Source organism: Ornithorhynchus anatinus, chromosome 10, assembly GCF_004115215.2.
Source record: "Ornithorhynchus anatinus isolate Pmale09 chromosome 10, mOrnAna1.pri.v4, whole genome shotgun sequence".
NCBI classification, from domain to species: domain Eukaryota; kingdom Metazoa; phylum Chordata; class Mammalia; order Monotremata; family Ornithorhynchidae; genus Ornithorhynchus; species Ornithorhynchus anatinus.
In genome coordinates this window covers 43,376,767-43,396,590 of record NC_041737.1, presented here as the reverse complement: position 1 = coordinate 43,396,590, position 19,824 = coordinate 43,376,767, and the positions used below count along the sequence as shown (strand labels likewise).

The 19,824-nt window shown below is 44.0% G+C and overlaps 1 protein-coding gene across 11 annotated transcripts in view; it reads left to right on the top strand.

The window, feature by feature from the left end:
- Window positions 1–19,824, top strand: part of IQUB (IQ motif and ubiquitin domain containing) — a 55,231-nt gene that overhangs the window by 3,296 nt on the left and 32,111 nt on the right. For 3 of the 11 annotated variants that reach the window (XM_029074179.2, XM_029074182.2, XM_039913301.1), the window contains 7 exons: window positions 518–730; window positions 6,678–7,237; window positions 7,835–7,969; window positions 17,374–17,541; window positions 17,629–17,801; window positions 18,134–18,289; window positions 19,368–19,578. In XM_029074179.2, coding sequence (XP_028930012.1) covers window positions 693–730; window positions 6,678–7,237; window positions 7,835–7,969; window positions 17,374–17,541; window positions 17,629–17,801; window positions 18,134–18,289; window positions 19,368–19,578 — 1,441 coding nt within the window. In that variant the 5' untranslated portion in view covers window positions 518–692. Of the gene's footprint in view, window positions 1–517; window positions 731–750; window positions 804–4,818; window positions 4,902–6,677; window positions 7,238–7,834; window positions 7,970–17,373; window positions 17,542–17,628; window positions 17,802–18,133; window positions 18,290–19,367; window positions 19,579–19,824 lie in introns of those variants that run through there. The other 8 variants (XM_029074184.2, XM_029074180.2, XM_029074185.2 and 5 more) reach the window with 6 other exon arrangements.

The window sequence follows — 19,824 nt, the reverse complement described above, 5'->3', positions numbered from 1 at the left end:
CATTTTAGTCAAGGTAGAATGCACAAAGCTCATTTGATTCCCCGGTTTCCTTCTGAATGGATGGACAGCGAAGTGGACTGCACCTCTGCGTTATCCTGTGTGCTTTTCTGGATGGAAACACCGCTGACCTTTCATCCATTTTGAGCACTGTGGGTTGGTCCTTTCGAAATCCTTGAGCTTTGAGAACCCTTGTTACATTTCCAACTGTGCCAATGCTTCCTCTACCGAGAACAGAAGTTTGAATCAACTCAATACCCTGGAGTGAAAAAGGAGCCAGAAATTAAATGGAGCCCCCCCCCCCCCCCCCCCGGGGAGCAGAGGGGCCGTCAGCCCTTTGGGAGGAGCAGTAACTCTTTCAACAAGGAGGGGGCCATTCGTAAATACACTGCAGCCTTGCACACTAAATCGTTCCCGTGAAGTTAGTGCTCTATTCATGGGGCCAATTACCAGGAACGAGGAACTAACTCTGGGGCCAGGTGGAATTGGGTTCATTAACTGTGTTCTTCATGCCATGCAGTTGAACTTCCATTTGCAGCAGCAGTTACTAAGCATCTGTATGCAGAGAACTATTCTGTGGACTTGAGGAACATCCATTGTAAGTGGAAGACACTAAACCTACCCTTGAAGAATTTACCCTCCAAGGAGGGAGGGAAGTAGCCACAAGTTACCAACTGAACCATAAGTAAAAGAGGATGAGCATGGAAGCAAATGATGAAAAAGAGCCCTACAAGTAAGTAGTTAAATTATTAACATAAGTAAAAGAGGATGAGCATGGAAGCAAATGATGAAAAAGAGCCCTACAAGTAAGTAGTTAAATTATTAACACGCAAGCAGATCTAGGCAGGCTTGATGAAGAAGCTGATGGGGTGGCATGACTAGGACGCTAGGGATCGACCAGAGAACGCTTGTTGGAGAGGCAGCTATTTGGGGGGCTTCGAAGGAGGGACGGAACTAAATTGGACAGAGCAGAGAGAGAAGGGCGATCATCGGAAAGGCGTGAGGAATGGGTTGGGAGTCATGAACAAGGTATTGTTGGAATGGTTAGTTTGATATCCCAGTGGTTTTCTTAGAAACATCACAGTGAGGTACATTCAGTTCTGCCAGCACACAATTCATTGAGCATTTTCCTTAGACTGTGTCAGCCAAATTAGGGAACATTATTTCACCATCACACGTGGATACAACATGTCTCAGTATCAGAAGAAACGGTCACGCTCATGCACGTGGTATAGGATCCAGGGAGAATATTACAACTCGAGTGTTTTTTAGCACAGGCTTCTTTCTGCAGGAACAGAGCCACCTGCATTGTAGGAGAACTGGGAGCATTCCTATCCTTGTCAGTGCTAATTATCTCTCAAACCTGGATTTCACTGACACTGTCCTCTCCTGCTTCTCCTCTTACCTCTCTGGCAACTCAATCATATTTAAGGAGCACTTACTGTTTGCAGAACACTGTATTAAGAGCTTGGAAGAGTACTGTATAAGAGAGTTGGAAGATACATTCCCTGCTCCTCGGTCTCTCTCTCTCTCTCTCACTGACTCTTCCTCTGCCTCCCACACTTAACTCCAGAGATCCGTCAAGGCTCCATTCCGGTTCTGTTTGCCATCTACATGCACTCCCTTGGAGAATGCATTTGCTCCTACAACTACAACTCCCATCTCTACCTGAATGACTCCCAAATCTAATTCTCCAGCCTCAACCTCTTTCCTTTTCTACAGTCTAAATTTCCTCCTGCCTTCAGGATTTCTCTATTTGGATGTTCTGCTGTCATTAGAAGCAGTGTGGCTTAGTGGAAAGAGCCCGGGTTTGGGAGTTAGAGGTTGTGGGTTCTAACCCCGGCTCTGCCACTTGTCAGCTGCGTGACTTTGGGCAAGTCATTTAGCTTCTCTGTGCCTCAGTTACCTCATCTGTAAAATGGGGATTAAGACTGTGAGCCACATGTGGGACAATCTGCTTACCTTGTATCTACCCCAGCGCTTAGAACAGTGCTTTGGCACATAGTAAGCACTTAACAAATACCATAATTATTATCACTGTTACCTCCAACTCGACATTTTCAAAGCTGAACTCATCTTTCCTCCCCAAACCGTCCCTGCACCCCCGGCTTTCCCATCACTGTTGACACCATCACCAGCCTCCCTGTCTCAATCCTGCAAATTTGAGATTTTCCTTGACTCATCTTTCTCCTTCTATCCACATAGTCAGTCACCAAATCCTGTCTGTTTTATCTTCACATTTCTAGAACCCATCCCTTCGTCTCTATCCAAACTGCTACTACGCTAGTCCAAGCTGTTGTCACATTCCGCCTAGATAACTGCATCAGCCTCCTTGCTGACTTATCTGCCTTCAGCCTCTTCCCTCACCAGTCCATACCTCACTCTGCTGTTCCGATCGTTTTTATTAAAAAAAAAAACAAAACCCTGTGCCCATCTCCTCACTCATCAAAAACTTCCAGTAGTTGCCCATCCATCTCCACATCTATCAGAAACTTCTCACCATTGGCTTTAAATGATCAATTCTCTCCCCCTTACCTACAAGGGAAGCAGCATGGCCTAGTGGAAAGAGCATAGGCCTGGGAGTCAGAGGACCTGGGTTCTAATTCCAGTTATGTCACTTGTCTGCTATGTGACCTTGGGCAGGTAACAATTTATCTGTGTCTCAGTTTCCTCCTCTGTAAAATGGGGATTAAATCTACTCTCTGTCACTTGTCTAATATGTAAACTTGCGCAGGTAACAAGTTATCTATGTCTCAGTTTCCTCATCTGTAAAATGGGGATTAAAACCTACTCTCGCCTACTTAGACTCTGAGCCCCATGTGGGAAAGGGACTGTGTCCAACCTGAATACCTTGTATCTATCCCAGCACTTAGCTCAGTGCTTGGCACATAGTAAGCTCTTAACAAATTTTGCCCTAATAATAATTATTACGCACCCTCACTCCTCTCCCGCTACTTGTTCTACAGACCAGCCCTCTCTCCATCTTCAGAGTCCTACTAAAATTGCATCTCAGCCAGGAAGCATTTCCTAAGTTCTCATCTCCTCAGCAGGTTTTTCTTCCCTACTATATCACCTGTGCACTTGAATCCTCACCCTCAAGCTCCTGGGTATTCACTACCCTCCCCTTCCCCCCCAGCACTTACATACATATCCTTCTACTTAATTGCTTTCCCTACCTGTAACTGATTTTAACTAAATTATAAGCTCCTCGAGGACAGGTATCCTTTCTAGTAACACTGTTGTACAGGAGCACAGTACAGTGCTCTACATACAGTAAAAACTCAATAAATACTATTGAATGATTGATTATCACTTCTAAATATCTTACTAAAGTAATAACCCTTAACCAACCTTCTACTGCCCTTCTCCTCTCCTTCCTCTGCATGACCTTTTTCTTGTGCATCGTGCTCTGTTGATTTACACTAGTTCTTCAAATTCATCTGATGTTTTAATTCCTAGGTCCCTAGAAATACCCTCTCCTTTCTATTACAGTTGCAAAGATGAAATGTGCAGAGGGTCTGTTGCTTCTTCTTGCCAAGGAAGGAGACTATTTAATGATGCTGGTGGTCATCACTGGCCCCTGTGTTCTCCCTTCTTCCTTCCCCTGGCAAACATCCATCATTACCCCGAGAGAAACCATTTATGCCTCATCCTGTTACCTAACATTCCCTCATTCCACAGGCTTTTCGACAAAACACGTTGTTCCGATTTTGTGAGACTTCTAAGTGGGTCTAGATTTACTTCCTTTCTGAAGTCTAGACAGATGCATTTTTGAGACTAAGCCCTGTGAAATGGCTTTGAAAATTTCAAAATCAATGGAAGTCGAATGGTGAAAAGCCCCTTTGGACTGTGAGAACTTTCATGACCCTGTCTCCTACATTCTTGTTAAACTCATCTGCACAGAAAAAGAATATTTTAGGTCTGTGGAAGAGAGGTTCTTCTGAACTGCCTCTGTCTCCTCTTTGTCTTTTCCTGAACCCTCAGAATCTCGCCATGTGTAAGGATATTCTTGCCCCTGCTGTGATTTACTCTCTACTCTTCTCCAAGAGGGACTTAGAGTAACGTGGGGAAGCAGTGGGCCTAGTGGGAAGGGCATGGGCCTAGGAGTCATGAAACCTGCGGCTCCAGCACTTGCCTACTGTGTGATCCTAGAAAAGTCACTGAACTTCTCTGTGCCTGCTTCCTCATTTGTAAAAATGGGGATAAGATCCTTGTTCTCTCTCCCCCATAAACAATGAGCCTCATGCGGGGAAAGGGACACTGTCTAATCTGCTTAGAGTGTATTTACTAAGTGCTTAATATTTAGTACTTATTAATAATACATTATAATGATGAAAATTTGTGGTATTTTGTTGTGCGCAGGGAACGTGTCTGTTGATTATTATTGTACTCTTTCAAGCGCTTAGTACGGTGCTTTGCATACAGTAAGTGCTCAATAAATTCAATTGAATGAATGAAAATCCTTACTATGTGCCAAATACTGTACTAAACGTTGGGTAGATACAAGATAATCAGATCCCACAAGAGTCTCACAGTCTTAAGTAGGATGGAGAACCAAAATCGAATCCCCATTTTGTAGAAGAGGGAACCGAGGCCCAGAAGTTAAGTGACTTACTCAGGGTCAGACAGCAGGTACATGGTGGAGCTGGGATTAGAATTTAGGTCCTTTGACTCCAAGGCCCATGCTCTTTCTACTAGGCCACACTGCTTCCCTAAGAATTATCACTAATAATAATAAAAATAATAAAAAATTCAAAAGGAACTTCCAGAATAGTATAGTATGAATTATTTATTTATATTAATGTTTGTCTCTCCCTCTAGACTGTAAACTCGTTATGGGCGGAGGATGGATCTGTTAATTCTGTAATATCATACTCTCCCAAGTGCTTATTACACTGCACATAGTAAGTGCTCAATAAATACCACTGGTTGATTAAGATGCACAGCAGTGAAAAGTTTGAGTAAGCTTTTGTCTGGGGTTGACTGTGAACCCAACAGCCTCTCCTTTCAAGCTTCTCTTGGCTGGTCTTGAAATCAAATTTTTCATTCACCTCCTATCTCTGTGGACATCCATCCATCTTTAAAAGGGCCCACAACTAGTGCCCAGTTAGATTTTCTTTGCCATTTGCTAAATAATCTCCAGTTTTACTTGGAGCAGGGAAGTGCTTGCCTGTACGTATATTTCATGCTCTGTAGCTGCACTAACTCAGAGTTCCGCAGCCCACCCGATTTCTCCTACAGGAGGCCCAGCTCACTGCAATTGGAATGACATTCACGCTCTGCCTTTGTGCTCCCTGTGGCGGGGGGATGTCCTGGTGGGCCTACTTGTCTTTTCAGCCCCTGCTCCTGTCACCTGACCTCCCCGAGAACCAGTGGAACCTGAGAATCCCACAAGGACTCAGGTTCTTTTACTGAGACACAGGCTGATGATTTTCAGAAAGAGGGTGAGGAACTCCAATAAACACGGTATTGATTTGTCAGCCCCACACGGTCATTTTTCTTTTAATTTTGGGCCCAGAGTAATTACTTTTCTGATGAATTCCATTCTCCTTAAAGGTGAGTGCCTGTAGTAAGGTCTCTCTTTTTATTAAAAGTTAATTACTCTTCCACGACTCAGTCAATGTAGCAAAACCCATCCGTGGGCAATATCAGGATTTTAATGATGGGGTTTCCTGTGGGAATGACTTGGTGATCAAGGGTTAACCAGGCTGAGTCAAGAATAGAGGCCCTGCTGGGCTGGGCTGTGACATCCCCTCACCCACTGCTGGGGCCAGTCAAGGTGGTCAAAAACACCTTACTTTTGACCATAAAGCTGTCAATAACCTTGCCCCCTCCAATCTTATCTGTCAGATTTCCTACTACTACACTTCGCCCCTCTAATCCGAACCTACTCACTGAACCGCTGTCCCATCTATCTCACTGCTGACCCCTCACCCACAGCCTGCCTCTGGCCTGGAACTCTCTCTCCTCACTTCATATCAACTATAAAAAAGATTATTACAAATGCATGGGAACAGACAATTACTCTCCCCTCCTTCAAAGCCTTAATATAAGGCACATCTCCAAGAGGCCTTTCCTGACTAAGTTCTCCTCATTTCCTCTTCTCCTACTCCCTTATCAATCAATCAATCATATTTATTGAGTGTTGACTGTGTGCAGAACACTGTACTAAGAGCGTGGGACCTTCTGCATTGCCCTTGAACTTGGATTTGCACCCTTTCTTCACCCCACCCTCGGCTCCACAGCTCTTATATACATAGCCATAATGTATTTATTTATACTGATGTCTCCCCTCTAGACTTTAAGCTCACAGTGGGGCAGGGAATGTATGTACCCAACTCTGTTATACAGTGCTTTCCCAAGTACTTAGTACAGAGCTCTGCATACAGTAAGCGCTCAGTGAATACAATTGATTGAAGGCTAGACCCCAGTACTGCCCATCTGGTCTCCTGCAGCAGCTCTGTTGGTCGGTAAAGGGAAATAAGAAGGGACGAGGCCAAGCCAGGGGAGTTTGAGAAATTGCCTGGGCACTAAAATGGCCAATCACACTCTCTGCTCAGTTGCGACCGTGTTGACCTCAAGAATATCCCAAAGAGTCTACACTGTATGGCAGGGGATTCTTGGTCCAGAAACGATCTGTTGCCTTAATGTAATCAATCTGTTTTCCCCTCTTGCTTCAGGGAAATGGGAGATCCAGAGGAAAGGGGTGAGAATCAAAGTGGAGAAGATGCTGCAGACACAGGCCAACAAGTGACTGGGAGTGAGGCTGCCCCTGAGAAGGAGGGAGCAGAAGAGGAGGGGGCAAAAGAGGAGGCGGAACAGGAGGAGATGGAAGAGAAGCCTGCTGCCTCATGGGACCTGGGACATCACCCTGGGGACCTAGAACCACCAGGAGAGGAGCTAGAGGAGGCAAAGGAAGAACCAGAGGTGCCAGACATGTACCAGGAACTAGAATTTGAGGAATCAGGAGAACTCTTTGGAGATCAGGAGCTGCCCAGTACAGACGACCAGCTTAGAAGCCAGGAACCCCTCCGGGACGAGCAACAAGACATCGGAAGAGAAGCTGCTGAAATTCAGGGCGAGGTGACAGTGGAAGAGGGGCCAGGCCCCACAGATTTCCAGACTGAGCCAGTGGAGGAAGACTTTTCCCAGGTGTTTCTAACTAAGATGAAGGCAGTCCAGGAGATTTTGCAGTCTCCCACGAGTCTGTTACAAAAGATGACAGAAGCCACTGCAACAGGTATCAACTCTGGAAGATGAAGGGTGGACCTTTTTATGGCTTCCCAAAAGGTGGACACTGGTCGTTGGGTGTCCACAAGGGACAGGTGGGGAAGAATCCATCTGCACAGGGAAGGATTGGCCCAGTTCTGTGCTCATTATGGGCAGGGAACATTTCTGTTAATTCTGTTGAATTGTAGTCTCCCAAGTGCTTAGAACAGTGCTCTGCATATAGAAAGTGCTCAGTAAATGCCATTAATTGATTGATCCATTTGGGATTCCTCATGGAGGCAGCCTTGTGGCCATTTGGATTTTCAACCGGAGATTCTCTTATTTATGCTGCTCCTGCTCCCTCCTATCCCAGCCAGGAAACCAGCTGAAGCAGCCCTGGACTGCCTTTTTTTTTTCCAAGGTATTTACTAAGGTCTTACTATGTGCCAAGCACTGCACTCAGGAATTGGCGTGGATGCAAGCTAATTTGGTTAGACACTGTCCCTCTCCCACATGGGGCTCAAGGTCTTAATCCCCAATAAATCACAGTATTAAGAGCTAACCCCTCTGATTTATCCAGGCCAGATGCCATAATGGGATGCATTTTTCTTCTTTTTTTGTTTCTTAGTTCAAGTCCTGCTAATCCCTCTCCATCAGAGGATCACAGTGTCTTTTAATGTTGGCTTTATGCTAGGACTCCTCAAGCAGCAATTTGCCAAACAGTTAAACGTTCCTCACGATGTCCTGCAGTTCACATTTGGAGGTATGTCCCAAGAACCAGAGAATGTCTTCTGGACTTTTCTAAGTTCTTTAGCTTGAAAATATCTCATAATAGGGGACAGAATAACAATAATAAAAATGAGTGATATCAATCGAGTGCCTAGTAGGTCCCCAGCACTCTTCTAATCATGATGGTAGGTTCAAGATTAGACACAGTCCCCGTCTCACCCGGGGCTTGTGATTTATATGGTTCAGAGCAGAGCATCTTTATATCAAAAACAGGGCAGGAACTGTAGATTTCAGATCCAGGCTCTGAGGAAGAATCCTCCATCCTCTTGGTCCCAGAGACCAGAGCTAGGAGACTGAATGACTGTTGGGTGAGCCAGAGACTGAACTGTTCCTTTTACGAAGCTAAGCCCTCCTCCTTCCATCCCTCCCTCCGTGTGTATCTTCCTTGCCGGGGTGTTTGCCGTTAACATTTATCAGGCTCCCTCTGTAGATTTTTACCTCTTTCATTAGCAGAACCTTCAGAACTCCACTCTAAAGTATTATTTGGGTTAAACAGACCCTGCTTTAGGACCCAAATCTTCCCCTGTACCATCCTTCACTGTTGGACATCCCTAATTGTCTTCGAGTGCTATTAGAGTTTGTCCAAGAATTGGCCAGGCTACTCCAGTTTTATTAATCCGATAGGTGATTTAGACTCATTGACTCTTGGCTCAGTAATTAATGATAATTACGATAATAATGACAGTAATACTAGTGGTATTTGTTTAAGTGCATACTGTGTGCAAGGTACCAAACTAAATGCTGGGGCAGATACAAAATAACCAGGTCAAACACAGTCACTATTCCACAGAGGCTCATAGTCTAAGAAAGAGGGAGGGCAGATATTGACTCCCCATTTAACAGATGAGGAAACCGAGGCACAGAGAAGTGGTATTTGTGGTATTTGTTAAGTGCTTACTATATACCAGACACTGTTCTAAGCACTGGGGTAGATACAAGGTAAACGGGTTAGATACAGTCCCTGCCCCACAAAGGGCTCACGGTCCTCATCCCCATTTTTCAGATGAGGGAACTGAGGCCCAGAGTAGTGAAGCAATTTGCCCAAGGTCACAGAGCAGACAAGTGGCAGAGCTGGGGTTAGAGCACAGGTCCTTCTGACTCCCAGGCTAGTGCTCTATCCACTAGGCCATTGCCCAAGGTCACTCTGCATTAGCTTGCAACTGGGGGAGAGATTCTTCAGTCTATTAAACTGCATGGGGATTCTCTGACGATGTATATCTTGTTGTTTGATCTCCTCAGGGCAAGCCTAGGCGTGGTCAGCTCTGTGGCCTAGGAGGCAGTGCTGCTGCTGCAGCTACCTCTCAACTCAGGCTTCCCTACATGGGGCCTGAGAGCTGAACAAGCTGATATTAATACTACTCCTAATTATTACTAATAATACTAACAATGCTATTTGTTATTATTATTGTAGGAAGCAGCATGGTTTAGTGGAGAGAGCACGGGCCTGGGAATCAGAAGGACCTGGGTTCTAGTCCCGGCTCCTCCACTTGTCTGCTGTGTGACTTTGGGCAAATCACTGCACTTCTGTGTGCCTCAGTGACCTCATCTGTAAAATGGTGATTAAGAGTGTGAGCCCCAAGAGCAACAGGGACTATGTCCAACCTGATTAGCTTGTGTCTACCCCAGCGCTTAAAACAGTGCCTGGCACATAGTAAGCACTGAACAAAATTCCAGTAAAAGTATGCTGGTCATACTACAGCTGACCCTGGAAATGTTAGAATTATGATGTCATGCTTTTCTTCATCACAGGGGTCGAGTCCCCACAGGCATATGTAATTGAGGCACACTCTCTCAGGTATTTGAGGCCCAGACCTGTGTTTGGTCTGCAGTGCAGAGAAGGCAGCCCAGATGTTCCATCCTCAGTTGGACACATCAGTTCATACATTCATTCAATTGAATTTATTGAGTGCTTACTGTGTGCAAAGCACTGTACTAAGCACTTGGGAAAGTACAACAATAAACAGACTCATTTCCTGACACATTGAGCTTATTTGACAGACATCAGTACAAATAAATAAATTACAGATAAGTACTTAACTGCTGTGGGGCTGGAAGGGGGGGAAAACAAAGGGAGCAAGTCAGGATGATGCAGAAGGGAGTGGGGGAAGTGGTAAGGGAGGGTGCCTATCAATCTGCTTGCCAGCTGTGTGACACTGGGCAAGTCACTTAACTTCTCTGTGCCTCAGTTACCTCATCTGTAAAGTGGCGATTAAAAAAATCTGTGAGCCCCACGTGAGACAACCTGTTCACCTTGTATCTCCCCAGCGTTTACAACAGTGCTTTGCACATAGTAAGCGCTTAAGAAATACCACCATTATTATTATTATCTGCAAAGGGGATGGAAATTCAGTAGTGACTTTGAGCAATAGGAGATAAGACTTTGGGCTAATAGTGACTGTTATCTAGGAAATATCTATCTGAAGAGAAACCAATAAACATGTTTGGGGTAGAAGCACAGGATTCCAAGAACAGTATATTTGTGTGTTTTGGAATAGTAAATAAATATTCTACAGCATCTTCAGTTACCTGCCATATTATAATTGCCTTGGGTGTTAATATTTGCTTAACAGTTTTTGATTTAGAGTTAAACTCCTGTCATTTTAACATTTTTGATACTGTTTCCTCATTCTCTTTTCATGTTCAAGAAGGATTTTTGCCTGAATTACTCAGCTGTCTCCATTCTCTGTTTGCTTTGTGAATGGAAACTTGTGCTTTCAGCCCAACCACTTCATCCATTCCATCTTCTGGGAAACAATCAAGGGAAATTCAGGGGTCAGTTTGAAGAACCCATAGAAATTAACAACCCTAAGTATCTGGTGAGATTTTAAATCTGTCCTTACAGCTTAGAGCATGGAGAGAAAATTTCAATTAAAAGATAATGAGGAACAGCATTTTCAAATTAAAATGAGAGCTGCTTAGTTTTAAATTAAAAACTTTTTTGCAAGTAATAGCAGCCCAGGGCAATGGTAACGTTTTACATAACGTGAGAACTCATCTCATTACAAAAGACCTATTTTTCAAGAACTGAAACTCGGTAGCCTGAATTTTTAGTTTATTTCCTCAGCAGACTTTTCTTCCCCTTCTCAGTATGGGGTACTTGTAACCTGTTATAGAATTACTCTCTCATCCACATTGATACGATTTTAGAGACAAGCACTATATACCTTCAGTGTCTTTCAGACTGCTGAGTCAAAGTGGGAAAGAAACCCACTTCTGTTCCCGGGACATATTTTTTTAATGAGAAATTATGATTTCTTCAAAGAAATTTCTTGATACCATCAGAATAATTTTGTTCCATTTTGAAAACCTGATTCGGTTTTAATGGAAGAGGCGAAACAGGAAATTGTTTCGTTTGCATAAAATGCAGCAGACAAATGGATCTTGATTAAAGGAATCGATTTTGCGACACTTTACACTAGATTTCTTTTTCTGCTTCTTTCCCAGCTTTGGCGGAGGGCAAAAAAAAAAAGATGTTGGCTTTGCCAGAACAAGGAGGAAAGGAATAGGAGGGTATCCGTGAGGTGAAATTAAGAGGGTCACGAGCTCCAGGCGGAGGAAAGAGGTTAGAAGTGGGTCAGAGATATTAGCTCTGAGTGTGAGCACCTGATTTGAAATGGAAAGCCATTTTTTAACTCTCTTCCTGGGTTGCTTTAGAGCTTTGGGCATATTTAACCAGTTGGGGCCTGCATGTTTGTCTGCACAGAGTGAGCACTTGATCAGTGCCACTGATTGATTGATTGATTGACAAATACAGACATACAGATCTATCCATCCTTCACTTCTGTAGTTTCTGCTCACATGGCCCTGATCAGTGGTAGGAGCGCTTTAGCTCATGGTTCTGAGCAGCAGCAGGGTCTGTTTTGCTTCTCCTGTAATGCCTCAGCCTGAATCATCTTTTCTCTAGCTCAGTAAGTCTCCAACTTCTGGGCTCTGCAGATATTTTTAATGGAGTAAAGGACCTGAAGTTTCCTTACACCTCCAGACCCAAGTCTTTTCCATCATCATTATGGATATTTAATGAGGGCTTACTCTGTGCAGACCACTGTATGAAGTGCTTGGGAGAGTAGAGTACAGCAGAGTTGGTAGATGTGTGTGCTTATAGTTTAGAGGGGAAGAGAAACATTAATATAAATAAGTAATTTATAATAAATGATTTATAGATATATGCCTAAGTGCTGGTGGGATATCAAATATCCAAAGGTCACAAAGCCACAGGGGAACTGGATGTGGAGGAGAGAGACTCTGTGGCTGGGTTTGGTGAGGCAGACTTTTTAGGGGCATGAGACTTTTTTAGAGGTACTGACCTCCCTCCTCTTGTGACTGTCAGCCCCTAGTTAATAATAATCATGGTGTATTAAGCTCCTACTGTGTGCCAAGCCTTGGGGTAGATGTAGATATCAGATATTGTCATGGGTAGAGAATGTGTCTACCAACTCTGTTGTATCGTGCTTTCACAGTCATGCTCTGCATGCAGTAAGCGCTCAATAAATACCATTAATTGATATCAGGTTGGACTCAGTGTCTGTTCTACATGGGGCTTACATTCTAAAAGACAGGGAGATCAGTTGGGGAAACTGGAGCACAATGAGTTAAGTGACTTTTTTATGGTATTTGTTAAGCTCTTACTCCCTGCCGGGCACTATACTCAATGCTGGGGTAGATACAGACTTATTTGGGTGGTCCGAATCCCTGTCCCACATGGGAGCTCAGTCTTAAACCCCATTTTACAGATGAGGTAACTGAGGCACAGAGAAGTTATGTGACTTGCCCCAGGTCACACAGCAGGCTGGTGGCAGAGCCAGGATTAGAACCCAGGTCTCTTGACTCCCAGTCCCATGCAGTTTCCACTAAGCCACACTGCCTCCAAGTTCCAAGCAGCTTCTTGGAAACTGTGCATGGTGTTTAGAAGTAGAGAGCTGGAGCAGCAACCTGGCAGAGTTGCCCAGGGGCTTGGGATAGGGACTTAAAGACTGGTGGGGAGGGGGCTGGTTGGGTTCACATTCCATCCCCGGAATCCATGGGGATCCCAGCATAAGCACTGTTACTTTGTTGTAAAATGATGCTGTCACTCAGCATGAGAATCTCTTTCAAGCCTTGCCTTCTCCCTACCTGGCTTCGGCTTTTAGAAGATTGATGAGTTAATTGAGTTTTCAGCAAACCCCACTTAGCTCTGTGTGCCATTTGGAGAAAAGGCCCGATGACAGTACAAATTATTCTTATTTCTGGTTTCTACCTTGCAGAAGTGCTGGGGAGGCAATGTCTAGAACCACCCCGAGGTCTATCTCTGGTGCTGTTGATTTGGGTCTTGATTTATGTGATCCACTAATTGCGTTCTGACCGAACATTAGTCATTTTATGTTAGTAGTAAGCACAAAATTCCTTGGGAGTAATTTAAGCACTTTGATATTCCTCCCTCCCCGGGCCTTGTGCTCTGCTGCTGTTTCCCCTGTCTGTAGTTTCCTTTAATGTCTGTCTCCCCCACTAGACTATAAGCTTCTTGAGGGCAGGGATTGTATCTATCAACTCTATTGTATGGTGGTCTCAAACAGTAATGCTCTGCAGACAGTCACTACTCAATAAATACCACTGATTGATTGATTGACTGGTAACTTGTTCACATCTCTTCAGTTCTTACACTCTCTATTCTCCAGCTGCTCCCATGAGAAGTCATTTGACTCCTCTGTGCCTCAGTTTCCTCAACTGTAAAATGGGGATTCAATATTTGTGCACCCTCCTACATAGACTTTGAGCCCCATGTGAGACAAGGACTGTGAGATGATTAACTGATATCTAGAGATATCAAAGGAAGCAGCGTGGCTCAGTGGAAAGAGCCCGGGCTTGGGAGTCAGAGATCATGGGTTCGAATCCTGGATCTGCCACTTGTCAGCTGTGTGACTGTGAGCAAGAATTAGTTCAGTTTTGTAAGGCACTTAGTGCACTATAGTTCCTTCAGGTAGTTGTTGGGGTTTTTTGTTAATGGCATTTGTTCAGCACTTACCATGTGCCAGGCACTGTTCTAAGCCCTTGGGTAGATACGAACTAGTCTGGTTGGCACCAGTCTATGTCCCACATGGGGTTCACAGCTTTAACCCCCATTTTATAGATAAAGTAACTGAGGCACAGAGAAGTTGAGTGAATTACCCAAGGTCACAGAGCAGACATGTGATGGAACCGGGATTAGAACCCAGGACCTCTGACTCCCTTGCCCATGCTCTTTGTCACTTCCAGATGACACTAAAACCAAGCTGACTTTGAATTTAAGATGGACCCCTAAAATAATAATAATAATTGTGGCATTTGTTAAGTGCTTACTATTTGCTAAGTATTGGGGGAGATACAATATAATCAGATCAGACACAGCAGTGTCCAATTCAGAGCTCACAGTCTAATTGGGGGAGGGAAAACATATTTAATCCCCATTTCACAAATGAGGAAATTAAAACCCAGAGAAGCCGAGTGATTTAGACAAAGTCCCCTATCAGGCAAGTGGAGAAGTGGAATTAGAACCCAGGTCTTCTGACTCCCAGTCCTTTCCTTTTTCCACTAGGCCATGCTGCTTCTCAAATCTGATCCTTTAGAATGGAAAATAATTTTGTAGAATAGTCATTCAACTCTGGTATATGTGTAGGGGGGGTACTGTGCTCTGACCACTCTACTAAGCGCTTGGGAAAGTGCAATACAGTGGAGTTGATTGACTCCTACAAAATTATTTTCCATTCTAAAGGATCAGATTTGAGAAGCAGCATACTTATTCTCTGCATTTCTTGCCCTCTTTTCTCTGCTTTCACTTTGTCTTCCTCAACTTCTTTGTGTATTCTGCCTCTTATCTCTGCCTTCTCTGTGACTATGGTTGTCCAATATTCCAGTAGTATTTCTTGAGCACCTAATACATGCAGAGTACAAAGGAGAAGATAAGGCTCAAACTCTTGAAGAGCTTATCCTTTCATGTCTGTTCTACTCCTTGTTTGCTTCCATTATTTTATGGTATTTGTTAACTGCTTACTATGTTCCAGGCACTGTACTTAGCACTGGGAGAGATAGAAGCAAATCAGGTTGGACACAGTCCCTGTCCCACATGAGGCTCGCAGTTCTCAATCCCCATTTTGCAGGCAAGGTGAGGTCCAGAGGAAGTGACTTGCCCAGAGTCACACAGCAGACAAATGGCGGAGTCAGGATTAGAGCTCAGGTCCTGACTCCCAGGCCCATGTTCTATCCATTAGGCCACGCTACATGGAAGGGAAAAGGGTGGGCCCTGAAACCAGGGGTGCGAGGGAACCTTCAAAGACCCCAAGGATGCAGAGAAAAGCATAGGAGCTGTTTGATTGAAAATTTCACTTTCACTGTGAATATTTTTTTTGGGAACCAATTTGAGTCTTGTTTTTTATTTTCATTGCCTTACATGTTTCGCATGTAATTGCTATCTCTCCCACTTCTTTCATTGTTCATCTGGCAAGCCAATGCCTCTGATTCTTTTGGAACTTCAAGTACCTCCCAGATGGCTGGATAAAATAATTTCTCTCCCCTTGCTTTCATTCTGCCTTTTTGTCATGAGATTTATTTCTGTTTAACCTGGCACTTTTGTTGAATGGAGTTGTATTTTTCCAGTCTATTTTTTTTATTTCTTATCAAGATGGTCTTGAGTTTTGTTCTATATAATTCTCTGTCTTTTTAAACACTCTCAGTTGTGTATGGCTCTTAATTACTCTGCCCCCCTTCAAAGCCTAATTGAAGGCACATCTCCTCCGAGAGGCCTTCCCTGACTAAGCCTTCCTTTCCTCTTGTCCCACTCTCTTCTGTGTCTCCCTGACTTGCTCCCTTTATTCATTCCCCCTCCCAGCCCCACAGCACTTATATACATATCTGTCATTTGTTTGTATTTATGTCCCTCTCCCTACCTCTAGTCTGTAAACTAGTTGTGGATGGGGAATGTGTCCATTTATTGTTGTTATATTGTATATATATATACTCAAGCGCATAGTACGGGGCTCTGCACACAGTAAGTGCTCAGTAAATACAATCGAATGAATGAATGAATTGAGCTTTGAGAAAGAATTGAAGATATAACTCCCTTTCTCAGAATAGCTTGATAAGTTTCAGCCTGGTCCGAAGAGATTCTTTGTACTGTTTCATGTACCAACACTCACTTAAAAAGACTCAAAGACTTTTTTTAACAGACTTCAGAAGGTGTTTTACCTTCTGCCATTTCTTAACCGAAAGTCTGAAGCTTCAGATGATAAGGATACTTGGGCATTCTCATGTCTGGGGCCATAAAAAGTTTTATGATTCACAGTGACCCCCCCCCCCCCCCACTCCCTAGCTCTCTGTGGAATGCTGGTTGAGGAAGCAGAACAAGTAAGGCAGGGATCCTGTCATGCTAGGATTTGTGCAGGATAGAGCGAGGGAATGGAGGAAGAGAGGAAGGATGATCAGAGTGAAGGTTCTCCTGAGGAAAAGCAGTTACCTTGCTCTCACCAACCCGTATAAGCCCCAAAGGGCTGAAATCTTCACCCTGGAATATTCTCTGTCCATGGTCAGTATTCCGTGGATCACAGGAAACCAGGGAGAGGAAAAAAGGAGCAGACAAGGAATTGTCACTGGGCCAACCAACTATTCAAAGGGTAAGACTACCAGTTTACATGAGTCCTTTTGTCATAGATCAATGGGTGGTAAAGTGAAGCAGGCAAAGAACTGGAGAACAGCATGGCATAGTGGAAAGAGTATGGTCCTGGGAGCCAGAGGACCTGTGTTAATAATAATAATAATGTTGGTATTTGTTAAGCGCTTCCTATGTGCCGAGCACTGTTCTAAGCACTGGGGTAGACACAGGGGAATCAGGATGTCCCACGTGGGGCTCACAGTCTTAATCCCCATTTTACAGATGAGGTAACTGAGGCACAGAGAAGTTAAGTGACTTGCCCACAGTCACACAGCTGACAAGTGGCAGAGCTGGGATTTCAACTCATGACCTCTAGCTCCAAAGCCCGTGCTCTTTCCACTGAGCCACGCTGCTTCTCTGTGTTCTAATCTTGGCTGTGCAACCTGCCTGCTGTGTGATCTTGGGCAAATTACTTAACTTCCCTGTGCCTTAGTTTCCTGAACTGTAAAATGGGGATTCAATCCTGTTCGTCCTCCTACTTAGATTGCGAACCCCATCTGGAACAGGGACTGTAAGGAGCCTGATTAACTTGTGTCTACCCCAGTAGAACAGTCCTTGACTCAAAATAAGCACTTAACAAATACCATTGCAAAAGAAAAAGACTGTTGAAAGTGTTGCAATGCTAGCAGCTAAGACCTCATGATCAAGTTTGGGAAACTTGGACTTTTTTTTGTTTCCACCTTTCGGAGAAGATAAAATTGATGGTTGAATTCTATTTTCAGGGCGAATTATTAAGGATAACGAGACCCTAATGAGTGTTGGAGTGCAGCCCCAGGGAACCATCCAGCTAGAAATGTTTTCTGTAAATCCAGAATATTATCCCATCAAAACAATGGGGATTCCACTGGAAACAGTCATGGCGGATGTTATAACCGTCAGAGTACAAGCAGGTAAATTATTTGGTTTTCTTCCCGTGCCTGTTGGAGAATTTTTCAACAGTGAAACTTGATCATTGGACTCTGATTTCATTTGGGCAGATTCTGACACATTCCAAGATGTAGCTGTTGAGATCAAAAAACCAACCTATCATAAACCATTTCTGGGTGGATACAGACACAAAGTAACAGGCATAGAATTTCACAATGCAGGGACCCAGACGGTTCCCAAAAAAATACCTGAAAGGACAGGTATATTCTGCAGAGAAACTCAGGTAATATTTTCCACCTTCCACTAGGATTTTTGAGTAAATGTCAAAGTTAACTTGGTAGAAGAAATGGTGAGAAGTTTATAATGATAGGAAATGACTATCATTTAAGTAGATATAGAAAATATATATTGCCATTATAATCAATATTGTTTAAATAGAGAATATCATTTAAATACTATATTGAATAAAAACTGGGAACCAAATTTCTTGTTTCCTCAGATTTGGGATTATATTGTTGAAATTCACCATAGCAATTACAAAATCCTGAGAGCTCAGCTTTCATTGTTGTTTCAGCCTTAAAGTTTGTCTTGACACCATTTAGATTTTTATTCCAGACGGCTATAGAGAAGAATAGCATCCAACAAACTAGAAATACCACATCCACCCAGATGACTAAAATTGGTGTGTACGTGTCCAACCTGACCGACAAACTAATAAAACCAGGGACGTATATTACAGCCGACGAATACCACGCACGGCGATTGAAAGCAGTGAGTGAATTTCTATTTGCATGACTGCTCATCAGCAATAATGATAAAATGGACAGAGAAGAGAATATGAATATTTTGCATTTGTGCCTCAATGTGGGCCTTCACCCTTGATATGGAAATGGAATGGGGGGCTCCAAGGGAAGGATTTCTTTCTATTTTACCAGAATGTTCTGGCACAGGGTCTTCTTGCCAGGCCTCTCCCAGAGCATATCTCTCTCTTTTCACCCCTCCCCGTTCTTCTCCTCCTCCTCCTTTTCCTCCTCCTCTCCCTTCTCTCCAGAGCAGCTGACCTGCCTACCTCATCATAACTTCCCTCCCCATCCCCACTGGGCCTTTGTTGTTGGGTTTTTTTTAACCTCAACAGGTGGGGCTAAGGAGAGAGAAAAGGGAGTGATGTGCTATGGGATTGCTGTGGTGGTCCCTCCTGAGGGCAGTGGAGCTGGAGAAGAGGCCTCTGTCCCCACCGATCTCACAGTTATCCCTCTCAGGGATGGGGACCCCAGTGTGTGAGCACAGGCCAAGGTGCTCCCAACCAGAAAGACAACCATCTCCTCTTTGCTCCTGCAGAGGGGAGTTTCTCTGTGGTGTAGCCTGCCCTAAAAGTGAGGGGGAAAAGGGTCCTCCTGCTTCTCCAATGCCTTTGCCCCCTGTAGAATCTGCACAGAGGAGTAGGGCAGCCCCTTTCCAGGGCAGCTTGTTGATAAATACATACAATGCAGAGATGGGAATCATAATTAATGGCTTTGAGAGAAAAATATGAAGATTCAGAATTTCAGAGTTTTAGAATATGGAGTTGTGAATTCGGGCCCTCAGGAATTTCCACCCTGCCTGGCTTTAGTTCCTAGCTAGCTAGCTTGCAGAAGTCAGAGAATTGATCACATCATCAACTCCCATTAAACTCCAACAGCAAAATCTGGCAACCCCACCCCCTACCATGAAAGAGTGTCTTTCTTGCTGCTTTTTTGAAAAGAACAGGACTGAATGCAGCCATATGCCTTTAAAACGGTCAGAGATCTGCCATTTTCTTCAGCATTGCCTTCTGAGTCCTCACTGTCTCCCCACTTTGATTTCCCCAAAGGTAATAGTGATCCAGACCTATTACCGAAGGTGGCACGCTCAAGAAGTAGTGAAGAACTTAAAAAACATTAAGAGGGTGAGGTTGGAGTGGGAAGAAAAAGAAAAGAAGAGAAAAGAAAAAGAATTGGCAGAAAAGTTACAGCATGAGTATGATCGGAGGTGTAACCCCAAATTGAAAGAAGACTTTGAACTGCTTTACCACGCCTTAGAAGGTAAATGGAATTCAAACGAGACTTCCTGGAAATGGCTTTCATTTTTCTCCCCAGCAGGGGGAGGAAATGGCTAACACAGGCTGGTATCCCTGAACGTTTGTTTTCACTACGCGTTTGTACGAGACGTGATGTTGGAAGAAATGATAGAGCAGATGCGCTTGGTTTTAGTCAGGACCCACGTACCTTAAGGAGAGTTTTTCTTAACTTGAGTTTTGTCAAGATTGTAAAGCCCATATTATTGGAGAA